Raw genomic sequence first — 19,062 nt, forward strand, 5'->3', positions numbered from 1 at the left:
CACTGCTTTAACCCTCTTGGACATGGAGTTCACCAGAGCTTCACAGGTTGCCACTGGAGTCCTCTTCCACTCCTCCATGACGACATCACGGAGCTGGTGTATGTTAGAGACCTTGCGTTTCTCCACCTTCCGTTCGAGGATCCCCCACAGATGCTCAATAGGGTTTAGGTCTGGAGACATGCTTGGCCAGTCCATCACCTTTACCCTCAGCTTCTTTAGCAAGGCAGTGGTCATCTTGGAGCTGTGTTTGGGGTCGTTATCATAGTTACATAGTTAGTCAGGTTGAAAAAAGTCCATCTGGCTCAACCCATACGAAAAACAAAAAAAACAAACAAACAGTAAAGCAAACCCAACCATACAATCCCATATACACAATCCTATACCCACAGTTGATCCAGAGGAAGGCGAAAAAAACCCAGCAAAGCATGATCCAATTTGCTACAGCTGGGGAAAAAAATTCCTTCCTGATCCCCAGAGAGGCAATCGGATATTCCCTGGATCAACTTTACCTATAAATATTAGTACCCATTTATATTATGTACACCCAGGAAAGAATCCAGGCCTTTTTTTTAAAGCAATCTAGTGAGCTAGCCAGAACCACCTCTGGAGGGAGTCTATTCCACATTTTCACAGCTCTTACAGTTAAGAAACCTTTCCATATTTGGAGATGAAATCTGTTTTCCTCTAGACGTAAAGAGTGCCCCCTTGTCCTCTGTGTTGACCTTAAAGTGAACAACTCAACACCAAGTTCACTATATAGACCCCTTATGTATTTATACATGTTGATCATATCCCCCCTTAATCTCCTCTTCTCAAGAGAGAATAAATTCAGTTCCTCTAATCTTTTCCCATTGCTGAGCTCCTCCATGCCTCTTATCAGTTTGGTTGCCCTTCTCTGCACTTTCTCCAGTTCCCCGATATCCTTTTTGAGAACTGGTGCCCAAAACTGAACTGCATATTCCAGATGAGGTCTTACTAATGATTTGCACAGGGAAAAAATGATATCTCTCTCTCTGGAGTCCATGCCTCTGTTAATACAAGAAAGTACTCTGCTTGCTTTGGAAACCACAGCTTGGCATTGCATGATATTATTAAGCTTAGCATCTACCAGATCATTCTCCGCTATGGATTCCTCCAGTTCTACACCCCCTAGTATGTATGCTGCATGTATATTCTTAGCCCCCAAGTGCATAACTTTACATTTATCAACATTAAACCTCATTTGCCACATAGTTGCCCAATGAAACAGTGCATTGAGGTTGGCTTGTAAATTGGAGACAAGTTGTAAGGAAGTTATTCCACTGCAAAGCTTGGTGTCATCTGCAAAGACTGAAATGGTACTTTTAGTCCCAGACCCTATATCATTTATAAAGATATTAAAAAGTAAGGGTCCCAACACTGAACCTTGGGGTACCCCACTGATAACCTTAGACCATTCAGAGTAAGAATCATTAACCACTACTCTCTGAATTCTATCTTAGCCAATATTGAGCCAATCATGTTGGAATACTGCCCTGCGGCCCAGTCTCCGAAGGGAGGGGATCATGCTCTCCTTCAGTATGTCACAGTACATGTTGGCATTCATGGTTCCCTCAATGAACTGCAGCTCCCCAGTGCCGGCAGCACTCATGCAGCCCCAGACCATGACACTCCCACCACCATGCTTGACTATAGGCAAGACACACTTATCTTTGTACTCCTCACCTGGTTGCCCCCACACACGCTTGACACCAAATGAACCAAATAAGTTCATCTTGGTCTCATCAGACCACAGAACATGGTTCCAGTAATTTCCTTAGTCTGCTTTTGTTCAGTTTGTGGGCTTTCTTGTGCATCATCTTTAGAAGAGGCTTCCTTCTGGGACGACTGCAATGCAGACCAATTTGATGCAGTATGCGGCGTATGGTCTGATCACTGACAGGCTGACCCCCCCGCCCCTTCAACCTCTGCAGCAATGCTGGCAGCACCCATACATCTATTTACCAAAGACAACCTCTGGATATGATGCTAAGCATGTGCACTCAACTCCTTTGGCCGACCATGGCGAGGCCTGTTCTGAGTGGAACCTGCCTTGTTAAACTGATGTATGGTCTTGGCCACCGTGCTGTAGCTCAGTTTCAGGGTCGGTCTTGGCAATCTTCTTATAGCCTAGGCCATCTTTATGAAGAGCAACAATTCTTTTTTTCAGATCCTCAGATAGTTCATTGCCATGAGGTGCCATGTTGAACTTCCAGGGACCAGTATGAGAGAGTGAGAGTGATAACACCAAATTTAACACACCTGCTCCCCATTCACACCTGAGACCTTGTAACACTAGCGAGTAACATGACACGGGGGAGGGAAAATGGCTAATTGGGCCCAATTTGGACATTTCCACTTAGGGGTGTACTCTCTTTTGTTGCCAGCGGTTTAGACATTAATGGCTGTGTGTTGAGTTATTTTGAGGGGACAGTAAATTTATTATTTATTTTGAGGGGACAGTTATACAAGCTGTACACTCACTACTTTACATTGTAGCAAAGTGTCATTTCTTCAGTGTTGTCACATGAAAAGATAGAATAAAATAATTACAAAAATGTGAGGGGTGTACTCACTATTGTGAGATACTGTATGTTTGTGTGTGTGTGTGTGTGTGTGTGTATGTGTGTATGTATATATATATATATTGTACAGGATGCCAAGGTTGGGTCCTGGACAGTTGCTATATATCCCCTGTATTTGGGTTGTGGTCTCTTTAACCACTTAAGCCCCGGAAGATTTTACCCCCTTCCTGACCAGGGCCCATTTTGCGATTCGGCACTGCGTGACTTTAACGGACAATTGCGCGGTCGTGCGACGCTGTACCTAAACTAATTTGACGTCCCTTTTTTTCCCACAAACAGAGCTTTCTTTTGGTGGTATTTGATCACCTGTGCGATTTTTTTTTTTTTTTTTGATCATGCGCTATAAACAAAAAAAGAGCGACAATTTTGCAAAAATAAAAGGATAAAGGTTCCTGCGAGCAACCTCTTATTAACAGATTTTTAAAATGCCGCAGGCACTTCACTTCTCATAAAAAGTGTAATAGAGCTAAAATGTAAAATAGTGTTGCGCAAAATAAAAATCCTTTTAAATAAGAATGTACAGGTGATGTCATTTAAAATTAATAAAAATATTGTACAATCCTTAAATAAATAATTAAAAAAATATATAACTATCTGTGTTCAGGTGGTCAAATATGTCCCTAGATTTCCTCAGCAGTGTTCAATAGTATTGCGTAAAAATATTAGTGGTAGTAAAAAATATATATATGTGACTAGTGAATAATTTAGTATTATAATATAAAACACAATATATTCTCAATAAAAACGGTGTAAATAATCATAAAAGTGCGTTGTGCAAGACGAAAAAGAAAACTTCAATGTGCAAATCTCAGTGATAAGGAATCAATTACAGTCTGACGTATACCAATTCAAAGATAAAATACAAAGCGTCAAAATAAATAAATCAAAGTCTTTGCGAGTCAGTGCAAATAGCAAATGAAGTCCTCAATAAAGGGCTCAAACCACCTGAGGGTGGTACTGGTGTTCCCCAAGAGAGTGAGTGACCAGAGTGTCACAGATCACAAAACAACTGTGCACCCCCTTGTGAGTGGGCGCTCACCTTAAATATGATTTAAACAGGCACATATGCAGGAAATCCTTTTTAGAGATGACCCATCCGAATCATAACACTCCAGCAGCATGTAGCTTACATACGGTTTAAACAGACACATATGCAGGAACTCCTTTTTAGAGGTGACCCTTTTGAATCATAACACTCCAGCAGCATGGTATATGAAAATAAAAGAAGCCTCCAATAGTGCTTATACCTTTAAGTTTTATTTAATAAATGAAAGATCAATTAAACTCACATTCTTCGGTGCATCCATGCACCTTTTCAATACAGTAGTTCCGATCATCAAGCAATATCATGGTGGTAAAGTGGGAGACGCCGCAGCCGAAAGTGTCCTCCTATGCTCGTACAGCCCGACAGTCTCGCAAAAGTGAAGAGCTCCGTCCGTCCTTGCCCCTCCCCTACGCGTGACGACACAAGGGACCACGTGTCTTCCTCAGGGAGATATGATTGGCCAAATGACCCAATTGACCCAATCACATCAATTTGTTTAGATATTGAATAGTGTGGGATATCTGGTCCACGTTCGGGACATACATGTTGGCCAAAGTGTATGTCCTACCATTAATAGATATCTTGAGGAACAAAAATCTACCCTCAGGGTCACTACATGAGTCAAGAAGATCAAATTGTAGCGTTTTGCGAAACGCGATTGCCACTCCGTGGGACTTCGATTGGGCATAAGTGCTATGGTACCAGGTGGAATAATATTTGTTTTTGAGTGTCGGGATGTGGTCCGAGCGGAAGTGTGTTTCCTGAAAAAAGAGAATGCCAAGTTTAGCTTTGTGAAAAGTATATAAGATTTGAGATGTCTTAGATGGCTCATTCGAGCCACGGGCATTGAATGAACACATATGGGTGGCACAGTCTCTCCGGGGATCCCCCATGGCTACAGGAGATCTGTTGGACAAATCTGGAAGGGGAGTATATCAGAGGGTGCGGGAAAGAAGAGGTAAAGAGGGAAAAGAAAGAGAGAAAAAGGAAGAAGAGGAAGAGGCAGGGAAGGAGAGGATCATCACCACTTAAAGAGTCTATAACATCTGGCAACAATTGCCAACAGAATTCTGTCTACTCAAAAGTCAGAACAGACAGAAGTTCCGAAATCTATGTGGGGGGAGAAACCGAGAGAACAGGTGGCCGCCAGAGCAGTGGTCATGCTGCATGAAACATATAACAACAAAGTATGATAACAGTAGAACAGAAAGAAACACCTCTAGGTTGGCATTGGAAAGTCCGTCATCACAGCTACATGTACCTGGGCAGATTGCATGTGTGCATTTTAGCCGTACGGGGAACAAACAGGAGGAAAAATAGCACTCAAAAGCTAGTGCAGTGGGTATTATGCTCAATGGAAAACAAAACGACAACAAAGCTATACAAGCTAAAACAGAAGTACAATGAATTCGAGTAAGTTCACTCCTGTCCCTGCCTACGGGGAGAGGTCAGACGGTGTGGAGAAGCACAAAAAAATAAAAAAAAAAAGGGGGGGGGGAAGGAACCCAGCACCGTCGGACCTCCGTCCATGACAGAAAATTCTGTATGTAAATGTGAGTACATTACCACCATCACCAATCAGTGAAAGTCTGCACTGGGCGTATCCCATTTGGTATTTGATCAATCTTCTTTTCACTTCAAAAATAAGTGATGGGGGAGAGAGATAGACAGGGTTAAATGAGTATGATATTCAGTTCCGGTAGAAAAGTAAAAGCGTTTAGCGTGTAGCCATAGGACAGCATCATGTCCAGTAGGGAAAAATTGAGAAATGCGTGGGTATGTTACGGCAACAAAACCGCTCACAATTCCCTGGCCCGGGGGTCATCCCTCTGCCTTCTGGGGCTGCTCCTGGAGGATGATCTGCGGCGTCTGCGTTGAGGAAGTGGGGGACCAGCCGGGAGCGGTCTCATCGCTAGCCAGTCAGGAACCTCAATGGGTTCAATGTCCAGGAAACTAAAAATCTCCGGAAGTTGCAGAGGCTCATTCAGAAATATAGAGTCATTATGTAGGCGAATAGTGAGGCCAAAGGGATAGTTCCATACATAAGTACCTTCACAATCTCTGATCTTGTCTAGTAGCTCTTTCAACTGTCGTCACATGTAGAGAGTTCTACGTGAGAGATCAGGCAGGAGGTGGATAGTAGCTCCCTCAAATTGAATCGGTCCCCTGTTCCAAGCTCGGCGCATAAATTCCTCTTTCAGAAGGAAAAAATGCACCCTGCATAGGGTGTCCCTAGGTTGGTTAAGGTCCGCACCGCCAGGGGCAGAGACCCTATGAACCCGGTCAATTTCAATGGGTGAGGAGGCCGGTCTGCCAGGATATTGTTGAAGATGTTAACGACAGTGTCACGGAGATCAGCCAGTCTAGTAACTTCAGGAATACCGCGTAATTTTATGTTATTGTGTCTATGCCGGTTTTCTAAATCGTCATGCTGCAGTTGAAGGTGAGTGAAAGTCATCTGTTGCTGTTTCTGTATGTTTTCCACATGAGTGAGTCTTTGCATAATAGAGTCCCTGTCTTTGGAGAGGGTATTGACTTTGTGGTCCAGGATTTCCACATTCTGGGTCACTTTAGTAATGTCTTTCCGTAGGGAAGACACGAGCTTAGTGGCTATGTCCTCCATATCTCGTCTAGTAGGGAGAGATAAAAGTATGGCAGACCTTTCAGCCGGAGAGAGCATTGTAGAGGGAGCAGGGATGGACGGATTATGCAGCCCAGTGCATCCAGTTGAGTCCCCCAGATTGAGTGAGGCTGTCAGGTGCGTCCCCCCGGAATATAGCTGGGGTGTCTGAGAGGTTCGAGTGCAGGGGGGGCTCTGCGTCACCAGTGTTTGAAGTGCGTGGGGGCGAGCTGCTTACCGTCTGATGAGCAGCCGATGGTCTGGAGTCCTCCTTTGTGCCTGCACCTGGCGCCATTTTGTTCCGAGATGCCGAGCGGGTGCGCGGGGTTCCGGGTTGGAAAAAGCGGTTAATATCTGCAGATTGAGAACGTCTGTGCTCCCCCTTTTTTCCTGAGCATCCAGGCATGTAGGGCTGTGGGGATGGTATCAGGTGCCTTCCTGTGCAGCAGCTGGGGCCAAGGCTCCGGCTAACACTGTGTTCACGGCGCCATGGCAGGCCTCAGCGTCCAGGAGAGGTGTGACTGGGTGGGTAGGGGGCGGATGGGGCAGCCCCACAGGGATCGCCGGAACCGCAAGCAGGCAACACTTCCGGGTAGGCAGGCTCCTACTCGAGGCTGCGGCTTCACTCGGCGGATGGCAGGTGGTAGGCCGTAAAACTGCGCGAGCGGTCAAACCGGTCGGATCCCCGCAATAAAGGTATCCCTGGATAGGGGGTTTTGCGCCAAGTTCCCTGAGGGGTGTTGGGGCTTGTGGAGGCCACCATGGAGGCGATGGTTGAGGATTCAGTAGCGGCCAATCCGGAGCGCAGGAAAAGACGTCCGGCGCCGTTCACTTCCGGTCACACCCGTGTTTTATATTATAATACTAAATTATTCACTAGTCACATATATATATTTTTTACTACCACTGCGATTTTTCTTTTTTTTTTTTTGCGGGATTGCGACATTGGGGCAGACAGATCGGACCCTTGACTGACATTTTTGACACTTTTGGGGTGACATTACTACAGTAATCAATGCTATACATATGCACTGTTACTGTAAAAATGACACTGGCAGGGAAGGGGTTAACTTTATTGGAGAGGGAGGGGTTAAGTGTGTCCCTAGGGGCGTGCTTCTAACTGTGAAGGGATGTGGCTTGTGATGTAACAACTGAGACCTACGATCCTACATAGCAGGACCTTATGATCTCTGTTCTTACACAGGGGGGAATGACAGGCGGCTTTGTTTACATTAGCCGCCTGCCTTTCTCCCTCTGCAACAGACGATCGCGAGTGGACCGCCGGGCACACGTGCGGGGGTGTCCATGAACGAGCGGGGGCGGGAGCGCACCTCAGGCGGCGCGCGCGCTCTCCCCCTAGAGGCTCACAGGCAAGTGACGTAGCCCTACATCGCTTTGCCTGTGTGGGGCTGACTGCCGCAGTAAATATACTGACGGCAGTCGGCAAGTGGTTAAGGGATGTTGGGAAATGTTCAGGGGGTCACCCAAGACGGGTGAGAAATTCCTGGGAATAGAAAAATCAGGAGTACTGACTCACAGTTCTCTCTGTATTGAAGAGAGAGATATTTGGGACCCGGAATTTGGGGGGCTCTGTAGTGATATTTGGGCGGGAAAGAGCCCCCACCCCTGACTATAAGGAATTCCAGCGCACACAGGGTTAAGACCCACGAGAAGTAGACCTTGAGAGACAGGAAGCAGCAATAGGTGTGTGGAGAGGAGGAGTTGGTGGTTGCACCTGTCTGGGAAAGCTATAATGCCCCGTTCACACAGGCGGACCGTTCAGATCCGCCTGTTTGTTTTTTTTGGCGGATCTGAACGGTCCCCCCATGCATTCCTATGGGGCATCGGATGTCAGCGGAGACATGTCCGCCGACATCCGATCCGTCAAATCTGGACGGATGGAAACCCTATTTTCCATCTGTCCAGCGGATCGGATGAGAACGGACCGATGGTCCGTTCCCATCCGATTTCCCCCATAAAGATGCATGGGGACCTGACAGCTGTGTCTCTGCACACAGCATGGAGACACAGCTGTCATCCGCCTGCTCAGCTGGGGATTGGCGGATCGGATGGAGTGTGTGAAAGAGCCCTTAGTCTGCTGGAGTCTGCTAAAAGCTGCTGAGAGGTCTATTAAAGGTCATACAGCCTATATTGTAAAGTGCACTTGATTAATCAATAAATACAATATACTGTCAGGTCCATAAATATTGGGACATTGACACAATTCTAATCTTTTTGGCTCTATACACCACCACAATGGATTTGAAATGAAACAAAGAAGATGTGCTTTAACTGCAGACTTTCAGCTTTAATTTGAGGGTATTTACATCCAAATCAGGTGAAAGGTGTAGGAATTACAACAGTTTGTATATGTGTCTCTCACTTTTAAGGGACCAAAAGTAATGGGACAGAATAACAATCATAAATCAAACTTTCACTTTTTAATACTTGGTTGCAAATCCTTTGCAGTGAATTACAGCCTGAAGTCTGGAACACATCTCTGAGGTTCTTCAGTAAGGATTCTTTCATACTGGTGGAGTCCGCCAGCTTAATGCAGATCCACCTGCTCAACGGGTGATCTCTCGCTAATGCAGAGTGGACATGGACAGAGCCTGCTTTTCTCTATGGGCTGGTCGGATGGAAATAGACTGCCTGTCTATTTCCTCTGACTGTCATGCGATCCGATGCTTCAGACGGATGGAGAACGGATCCCCATTTGTCTGTTTTTAGCATACAGGATGGGATCGGATGGTGGAGGGTGTCAATGTACACCTGTCCGTTGACATCCACCGCTCTATAGACAGCAATGGATGGTACGATTAGGCCCGACTGAAAAACTGACAGCTGGACCCGATTGGTCTGTCCGTGTGAAAGGGGCCTATAATAGATCTGTAAGTAGATTTCCCTTTACCAAAATACATTAGCTGTTTTGCTGATTTTTCTTCTGGAAATAAATTAAATGTGTGCACCAACTCTATATACAGCAGTAGGTATCTGATAAATTGTATTCATTCCTTTTTGGTACATGAAATTCATGTAATAAATATTTATTATCCTTGCAGCTGGAATCATTCTCTTTGGTGTCGGTTCGCTTATTATGACCTCTTTAAAGATTGCATACACAGCTGAGTACACGGATTGCGCAACGCCCATGAAAATTTTGCAACCTTGCATGCAGGCCCTGTTCGTCATTGTTCAGGTATGGTAAACGCATAAACTTTTTACTTTGCTGACTCAGCTCAATTCACAAAAGCATGACTAATGCAGTTTCGTTGTCCAACTTTTTTTTTTAATAGTCATAAATTCAAACATCAAAGTATTATAAAGTATTTATCCCCAAACTATATTTTTAGCATTGGATAAAGTATGGAATTGTCAAACCAATTTTCATTCAGGCACTGAACAGGCCATGTTTAGAAAGTTCTTAAATATAGCAAATATCCTTTCATGGACAGTTGTCGCCAGGGGGAGATTTACTAAAACTGGAGTGTGCAAAATCTGATGCAGCTCTGCAAAAAAAAACAATCAACTTCCAGGTTTTATTGTCCAAACTCAATAGAACTATTGAAGTTGGAAGCTGAATACACAGCCGCACCAGATTCTGTGTGCTCCAGTTTTAGTAATTCTCCCCCACATAAGTGTCCCCAATGGAATATTGCAACTATAAAATTTTGGATAATGAGCAGGGAGATTTTGCCAAATTTACCCACCAGTTGATTTAATCAAAAAGTAAAAATATACAATCTGGCAAAAAAAAAAAAAAATGGTGCCAAAATGTTCAACAAATTACATTTGAAACAATAGGAAAGTACATTTTGGTGAACTATTGTCACTGCTTACTAGGGGTGAGGTTGAGGTTTACTGCTAACATAGGTTTTCAGAGGATCTTGCAGGTTTGAAATTCAAGGTCCTAGCAAATTAATGCAGATGTTCACCAAACGTAATTCTTTGTAACCACCACGCATTGTCTGGCCACTAATCTTGGATCAGCTGGTGTAAAAGGGCCAATCAGGAGGCTTTTTAGATAAGCCAATCTCCTCCTCCCCCCCCCCCCCCCCTGCAAAAAAAGGGAACAGCAGCTATTAGGACATGTGCTTTATCTCTGATAGTAAAAGCAATGGCTTCTGTTGGACAGACCGAGATACTCGCAGGCTGAATGTCGGCTTTTTTTTTTTTTTGAACTGGCCGTTGTCTCCTGACATTTGGCCCATGTGTATTTGGCTTTAGCTGTACACTGTTATTGCTCTTAGTTTTTTCCCTTTAAAAGATGCAAAGGTATGCTGCATACAAAAGGCAGTTTAAAGCCAGATTGCTGGTAATGAAAGTGAAAGCCAAACTTTAAGTACCCCAAACTTTAAAAAGGCACTGTCAACATAATACCCTGTAATAAAAACCCACCTAAAAAATAAAAAAAACCCCAATAAAATGAGGTTTAATAAAATAAACAATATACCTCAAAAGTAATTAAAACTCTAAAATGCCATCCACTGAGAAAAAAAAAAAGAAAAAACACTTTCACATTTTTAAAAAGTTTGTTATGACTGGGACTGCAGTTAAAAGTAATCACTGACCTCAAAACAAGAACCCCAAAATTAAATGAAACCTAAAAAAGGACCCCAATAATAGGAACAAGAAAGGCAGCATTGCCCAAAGAGCTAGAAATCAGAATTAAAGTAAAATTGTCTAACTGACAATAATCTCTACTCAGGGCTGCCATCGGGGGGGGGGGGGGGACAGCCCATACATATGTAGGGGGCACGGGAATCTCAAGGGCCCAGACTCCCAACCTAAGAGACTGAATTGTTGCTGCTGTAGTTACTAGCAATTGCTAAAGCAGGGTGGTCCGGGGAAGGCGGAGTGATATCATCTGCACTGCGCCTCTCCCTGCAGATTAAAGAGCTGCGCTGCATGTAGCCTGCAAGGCTTATCTGGAGACAAGTTGATAGACCTTACAATGGTAAATTGATTGATAAAGTTGCTGGATGTGGGCCTGTGCGGTGACTGTCTGATGGTTGGGCATGTTTGCTGGATTGAGGAGTCTCTTTGCTAGATATGAGGATGTCTCTTTTGGATTGGGCACCTTCTTTACTGGATAGGAATTTCTCTTTGCTGAATATATGGAGATGTCTCTTTGCTGGATTGGGCTGTCTCTTTGCAGGATTGGGTTGTCTCTTTGCTGGATTGGGCTGTCTCTTTGCTAAATTGGGCTGTCTCTTTGCTAAATTGGGCTGTCTAGTTACTGGATTGGGACATCTCTTTGCTGAATATATGTGGATGTTTCTTTGCCGAATTGGATTAATTTTCCTATAATATGTTGTAGAGTGCTAAACAAAAATGTGTGCACTAAAGGAGTCGGTGGGATGGCCAGTGGGAGAGCACTGGGGAATGTTGGTGGTCAGACCCGGGTGGAGCCCAGGCCTAAAGCTTGGGCCCCAAAATTTGTGATGGCTGCCCTGTCTCTTCCTATCCAATTTGTCAACTTCTTCTATGTTTTTCCCTACAACAGCTGCAGGATGTGTCTCAATCCCAATGTAGTGGGGAACCTTAACCTCATTCCTACTTCTCAGTAGAGATGAGCTGAACTACCCCTTATTCGGTTCACAGCAGAACTTTCGACATCGCAAATGTTCAGAACCGAATAACGAACTCCATTGGGACCTGAACTGTAAAAATTAAAAGTGACTATTTTGAAAGCTTACATGCAAGTAATTATGCATACAATGCTGATGGGGGGGGGGGGTCATAATTTTTAAATTAGCAGTGATTTACTGATGCTTAAAGTGAAAGCATCAAAATAATAGAACAATAAAAATGAAAAATTCCTTTAAATATAGTGCCTGGGGGGGGGGGTCCCCTTAGTCTGCCTGTAAAGTGGCACATCTTTACCACGTATAGAGCCTGCTGCAGCAATATTGTCATTTATTAAGCCAAGAAAATTACATTTTCCATTTAAGCTTTCTTTATTTTGTAAGTAACGGTTTGGGGGGCTAGTCTGCATGAGGCCACAATTGAATGCACTCGGAACAAGATTAGAGATTTTTTTGGATAAATTCTGGTGTCTTTTTCACAGACTTTGGGTGGAAGTAACAGGTGTGGAAAAATTGGTCTTTGGGTGTCAGTGGTGCCTTCACACCATAACCCTATCAAGGTACTCTTGATGAAAGCAAGAATTGGCCTTGCTGTAAAAAATTGCAATGATATGCACCTGTCGAACCAATGCAGAAAAATTGGTCTTTGGGTGTTGGTGGTGCCTTCACACCGTAACCCTATGGAAGTACACTTGAAAAAAGCAAGAATTGGGGGTACTTGTATTTCATGGGACAATTCAGCAGAGCAGAGCATGGAGGAGGAGGGGGTGGAGCTGACAAATCCTGCATCATCACCACTAGTTGTATGCAAACGTGGTGGCACAACAAGCTGAAGCACTGAGCCCTGTCCTACAGCCTTTTGAGTTGCAAGCAGAGTTACCCAGTGTGCTGTGAATGAAATATATCATCCCTGACCATGCTTGCTGGACCACGTGTCGGCAGAAACGTGGACCTTGCGGCTGACTGCCTTCCCACTGATGCAACAACATTGCCTTCCACATGATGGTAGAGTGCTTGAATAGCCTTACTTGAAAAGAAATAGCAACTGGGAACCTACCATTGTAGTACTGCAATTCTGCAAATTCACAGAAGGGTGCAGAATCCACCAGATGGAAAGGCATGAGTTGTAAAGCCAGCAGCTTTGATAAGCTTAAATTTAGATGCTGGGAATGTTGGTGCACAGATGGGGCAGAGAAATTTGCTTGCTGTAGTTTACAGCTGGTGGTGTGCTACTGGCAGACGTGCTGCAAGGACCAGGGACACCCTGCACTATACCATCATCCTTGTCAGTGGAGGCTGCTGAGAGGCCATGAGGTATAGCAAGGGTAAACCAGAAGAAGTGAGGAGGAACAGAATTGCATTCCTTTTGTGTGAGTAAGGGGAGGTTAAATGCATTGTCAAGCATTTGGTACCCAAATGGCTGGTGTTTTGCCACGCTTGATGTGCTTGAGGCAAAGTTTGCAAATTGCAACAGTGCGAATGGCTGCACATGTGCTAAAAAAGGCCCAAACAGCTGAGCTGTGAGAAGTGGGCCAGGAGATAACAGCTCCACAATCTGGTGGAATAGGGTGGCTGCTCTCTACGCTTCCATGATGGCTGTCTCTTTGGGGTTGTGCATCACCCTCACTTTTCTCCTCTGCTCTATCCAGCATCCAAGTCATTTCAGTGACCTCATCATCATCCCTCATTATCACTGGAGACAATTTGGCAATACGCTGCAGCTGGGGGATCATGACTGCCAATTTGTTGTTTACCAGTGTTCTCCCCGCTCTTTAGGCTAATGTTCCTACCTTCCTCAACCTCAGAACCAAGATCTGACTTAACTAGTGGCTGTGCATCGTCAAGGAGCAAGTGGCTGACTCTGTGTTCAAAAACTCAGATGACCCCTCCATGCCTATGGCAGGAGTAGCTGTGGACAAGGAGGCAGAATGAGCAACTCTGGCGGCTGCAGTGGACTGCACACTAGTCTCTGCTTGGGTTACGGAGGATAAGGAGTATGATGGTGGTTTAGTAAGCCAGTTCACCACCTCCTCTGCATGCTGTGGCTGGATGGCACAGGCAACATCACTAAACAGAGGAAATTATGCCCTGCCTGAGGACGGACCATGTCCACCTTTGCCTGTGGACACATACACTGCTGGCCCCCTCACAGTGCCATAGGTTTTTCTGCCTTTACTTGTTGGCCTGCCAGACATTTTGGGTGGGGCTTATTACCAAAATGTAATAAGAGACAGGGAAATGTGTACGTGGTGAACTTTAATAAATGGAAAGTGGTTTTGGTGCACTTTAACTTGAGTACTCACACTACACAGACACACTCCACTGAAACATTACAATATACTGCAGTAAACTTGAACGTATAGTAACACACTGATATATACTGTGTTAATTGTACAGTAATGCACTGATATATACTGCATTATACGTACAGTAACACATGGATATATACTGCAGGAAACATGCCCTGACAAATTAAACTAACACTTAGGCTACATTCACACCTGAGCGTAGCGTTTTTCGCGCGTTTTTACCGCGATTTTACCGCGATTTTTGCGGCGTTTTTTACCGCGATTTTTACCGCGATTTTTGTGCAGGCGTTTTTAGATTGAATAGAGATCAATGGAAAACGCCTGTAATCTGCCCAAAAAGAAGCTCATGTACTTTTTTGAGCGTTGGGCGTTTTGTAAACAGCGTCAAAACGCTCAGATGTGAACAGGGGCCATTGAAATGAATAGGATTTGTCTTGTTGGGCGTTTTGAGAGCTGATCCTAGAGCAGAAAAACGCCCCAAAAACGCCCCAAAACGCCTAGATGTGAACGGAGCCTAAAGTAAAAAAGAATGCTCACATCATAGTCCCAAAACTGACGCTAAAGTAAAAATGACTGGTCACACTACACTTACACTGATCTATCACTAGATTCACACTAAACTGATATTCTACACTGATGATAGAATCAGAATAGCACACTATAGCACACTAACAGACTAGCAGCACTGAACAGAGCCCTGTTCTATCTCTCTCCACAACAATATCACACTGCAAATGGCCGCTATAGGGAGAATATTTTTAAAGTGTGGGGCAGGATTAAGAGCAATGAGATATGATTGGATGGAGTAATCATTACTGTCTCCAATCATAGCTCTGAGAGTGCTCTGTGCTCTGATTGGCTGAAGCAATGAAAGCTTTTCCCAATCGGGGCTTCAAATGCATTGTGTGGCGGCGCAGTGTATTGTGGTCATCCGGCGGGCCAAACAAACAGTCGAACACCCCAATAATTTGTATAAGGAGAGCTGCGCTAGACTGATAAATAATCAGGGTATACATACAAAGACCATAAACCAGAGTAAACTAGTATACAGCAAAAATCAAATAACATTCATAGAATATTCATAGAACTAGGCCTGATATAGTAGTGTAATAGACACAAAGTCCATCAAATAAGAGTCCAAATAAAACAGGAGTGGGTAAGCAAAGGAGTGTCCAGTGTAGAAAAGGAATCATCCACCACTTCTATGTGCCTAAGACCACAATCCGTGCCACATGCATAGGGCTCACACCAGGCTTACCGGAGCTCAATAGAGAGTAGGCATGTCAAACATTAGATCCACTCTGCAGACTGGCTGATATCGTGGGACCTCCTCAGCACAGCAGGGAAGCCTCTCAATGCACTGCCTCTGGATAAACAAAGCGGAGCGCCCCCAGCAGATCTGGCAACCTCCCAGCGATCCGCGGACCCAGTGAAAGGAGAGGGCAGCACAATAGTGTAGTATGTACTGACAGTTTATTCAAAGAACGGTTAAAATCACTTACATGGATGACATTCAAAAAGCGCTTATCATGCAAGAATCCCGCTGCCGCCCGACTTCCGGGTTGCGTCGTGGTGACATCAGCACGTCTTCCCTACGCGTTTCGTGACAGTTCACGTCTTCCTGGGGATGCGGGCGGCGCGCTGACGCACCACTTAAATAGTAAACAACTCCACAGAAGGGCCGCTTCCTCCCGTGTCACCCGAAGCGAGTGCCGCCATCTTAACTAAGGGAACTGCCAGACCATCGCGAGCACTCAAAGGCAATCTCGATGGGTCATAGCAGAGAAACTTAAACGGCCAAATCCCGGAGCAGGAGCCACGGAAAGAGCCGACCAACTTCTGATGCAAACCCTAATACAGTGAAATGACAGACCAACGGGCCTCTACAAAACAGGTACCGAACTACCCATGATGCTGCATCAAAAGGCTAAATACTATCAAACAGAATTAAGAGTTTGAACAGACCTCAGAAATGGGTAACCCACCACCAAGTATAATCCCGGAAGCCAGGCTACGCCATCTTGGATCCTGGAAAGCCCTAGACAGGCTGCCCCAAAACCCAAATACTAAAACTTATACCAAAAATAAATGTTAAAAACAATATAATTTATCTAGATGCCACTGGGGATACAAATCCTCATGTATTAAAATCGTGCCTAAGGTGCTGAATAAAGGAGCACCCCAGACCATAATGCAGGTATTCAATATAATAAATAAATACAGTAACAAAAGATAAATAAAACACACAGGCGTGAACACGCTATATGTGCACATAGAATAAAAAATCAGTCGCCTTGAAAGGCCGATCAATCTGCCAAAGGCACGTGGACCCTAGCCAAAATACAGCATCATGAGTCAAACGGTATCTGCTTTTGACAATAATATATAATCAGTTTAAAACCTGCAAAAAAACTTATACATTTCAAAATTCATATAATAAAAACTTTAAATCCCATATAAACAACTAGGCTGATGTATTGATATTGGCACCCCATAGCCACTTGCCGACCGCCGCACGACTATCTACGTCGGCGGTCAGCCCCTCACAGGCAAACTGACGTAAGTCTACGTCGCTTGCTTGTGAGGGTCTAGGGAGCGAGCGCGCGCCCCCGGAGGCGCGCTCCCGTGTGGTCACGGACCCCCCCGCGTGTGTGACCGGTGGACCCGATGTCCGCCGCTCACTCTGCGATCGGCGGGGGAGAGGGAGAAAGTCAGGCGGCTTGTGTAAACAAGCTGCCTGTCATTCTCCCCTGTGTATGAGAGATGATCATACGGTTCTACTATGTAGAACCGTTGATCACCGTTCATACAGCTGAAGCCACAGCCAATCACAGTAGAAAGCACGCCCCTAGGGACACACATAGCCCCTCCCTTCCAAATAAAGTTTACCCCTTCACTACTAGTGTATTTTTACAGTAACAGTGCATATATATAGCACTGATTACTATAGAAATGTCACTGGTAACCCCAAAAGTGTCAAAAATGTCAGTCAAGGGTCCGATCTGTCCGCCGCAATGTCGCAGTACCGCAAAAAAAAAATCACAGATCGCCGCCATTACGCGTTAAAAAAAAAAAACAACAAAAATGACAAAAATCTTTCCCTTTGTTAGTAAACGCGATAACTTTTGCGCAAACCAATCAAAATACGCTTTTTGCGATTTTTTTTTTTTTTTTTTTTTTTACCAAACATAGGTAGCATAAAACAAATTGGCCGATAATGTTAAAAAATTTTGATTTTTACATTTTTTTTGGGGGGGAATTTCATATAAAAAAATGTGAAAAATATTGCTATTTTTGCAAAATGTACGCTCTTTTTTTGTTTATAGCGCATGATCAAAAAATCGCACAGGTGATCAAATACCACCAAAAGAAAGCTCTGTTTGTGGGAAAAAAAGGACGCCAAATTCGTTTAGGTACAGCGTCGCACGAACGCGCAATTGTCCGTTAAATTCACGCAGTGCCGAATCGCAAAATAGCCCCTGGTCGTTTAGCAGCCAAATCCTCCGGGGCTTAAGTGGATAGAGAAGGTGCCCCGTCGGCAAAGAATAAGTAAGGTAAACAGTAGGAGATGTCCTGGGTCTTAACCTCCCTGGCGGTATGATTATGTCAGGAATTACATACCAAAAGCGGTACAATTGTTTTCATGGAAATTTGGCGTTATGTATTATAGGCCTACAATTCTTAGTAATTACTGACTTAAACCTGACCAAAACAAGACTCTAGTAGACATCCCAGATGTGATAAATTTGAAACACAAACGCGTGAATTATAATTGAATCAATATTATTTTATATATATGTGTGTGTGTGTATATATATATATATATATATATATACCGGTGTGTGTGTGTATGTGTGTGTGTATATATATATATATATATATATATATATATATATATATATATATAATATAAAATGTGTTTTGTGCAACGTTTTTTTTTTTTTTTTTTTTAATTTCCCTCCCTAGTTCCGCTCCCATGCAGCATTGCTGCTGCAGGGAACGGAACTAGGAAGTGATCAGACCGACGGAGGAGCGGCGGGACTCTCGGCTGGCGATCTCAGCAATGAGAGATCATCGCTGGATCGCCAGGAGAAGGTAAGAGAACACCGCTGCGCTTTCTGCACATCCACCCCGAGCGTGACTCGGGGTTACCGATCCTGCAATGAAAAATCCCCCCCGAGTCACGCTCGGGATTACCGCCAAGGTGGTTAAAGGAACAAAGTCACAACCAGAAAGCATTCAAGAATAATTTGGGTGTTTGTCGAATGAGCGAACAGCCAACGTCTGGCCTGAATTCATTCTCGGGCCGAAGCATTTGCCCAACTCTACTCAGTCACTAATCATCCTGCCGCACTGATGGCCCTTTCTTGATAGAACACCTTCAGCAGGGCAGGCTGTTACCGTGGCTAAATATTTGGCCACCTCCAACCAGTGGTACATCTTCAATGCTCAGCAGTTTATTTTTAATGACAGCTATGCTGTCCCTGCCCATGGCTGGGAAGAGGTAAAAGTGAAGGAGGGGAGCAAGGGGTCACAGCAATGTATATCACCTTCTACCTCTTCTTTTCTAGGCTTACCTGCCATTTTTTGGATGGTCCTTGTTTGGTAAAGGCAGACAACCTATGGCCGTAGAATTTTACATTAATTTTTTTTACCACTGCATGCTCTTCCTCCCTGGCCATAGAACTTCTTACAACTATGTGTTACTTCCTGCACTCTTCCTCTGTGTTATGGAAGAGTGGGTAGACTATTACCATGTTTTAATCCTGTAGCTGTGCCTACAATGCTCACTAAAATGAATCACTATAAAAAAGAAAAAAACTGGTTGCGGAGTGTGGAAAGAAATCATGCAGGCAAAGCAGAGGAATTTCTGATCTACCGGCTACTGCACCAATAT

The 19,062-nt window shown here is 44.3% G+C and overlaps 1 protein-coding gene across 1 annotated transcript in view; it reads left to right on the forward strand.

The window, feature by feature from the left end:
* Positions 1-19,062, forward strand: part of LOC309567443 (proton channel OTOP2-like) — a gene marked incomplete at its 5' end in the record, with an annotated part of 112,879 nt that overhangs the window by 25,910 nt on the left and 67,907 nt on the right. Inside the window, one exon of the mRNA XM_082272835.1 lies at positions 9,331-9,467. Coding sequence (XP_082128961.1) covers positions 9,331-9,467 — 137 coding nt within the window. The remainder of the gene's footprint in view (positions 1-9,330; positions 9,468-19,062) is intronic.

This window comes from Pelophylax lessonae (genome assembly GCF_965119305.1).
Source record: "Pelophylax lessonae genome assembly, chromosome: 11".
Lineage (NCBI taxonomy): Eukaryota > Metazoa > Chordata > Amphibia > Anura > Ranidae > Pelophylax > Pelophylax lessonae.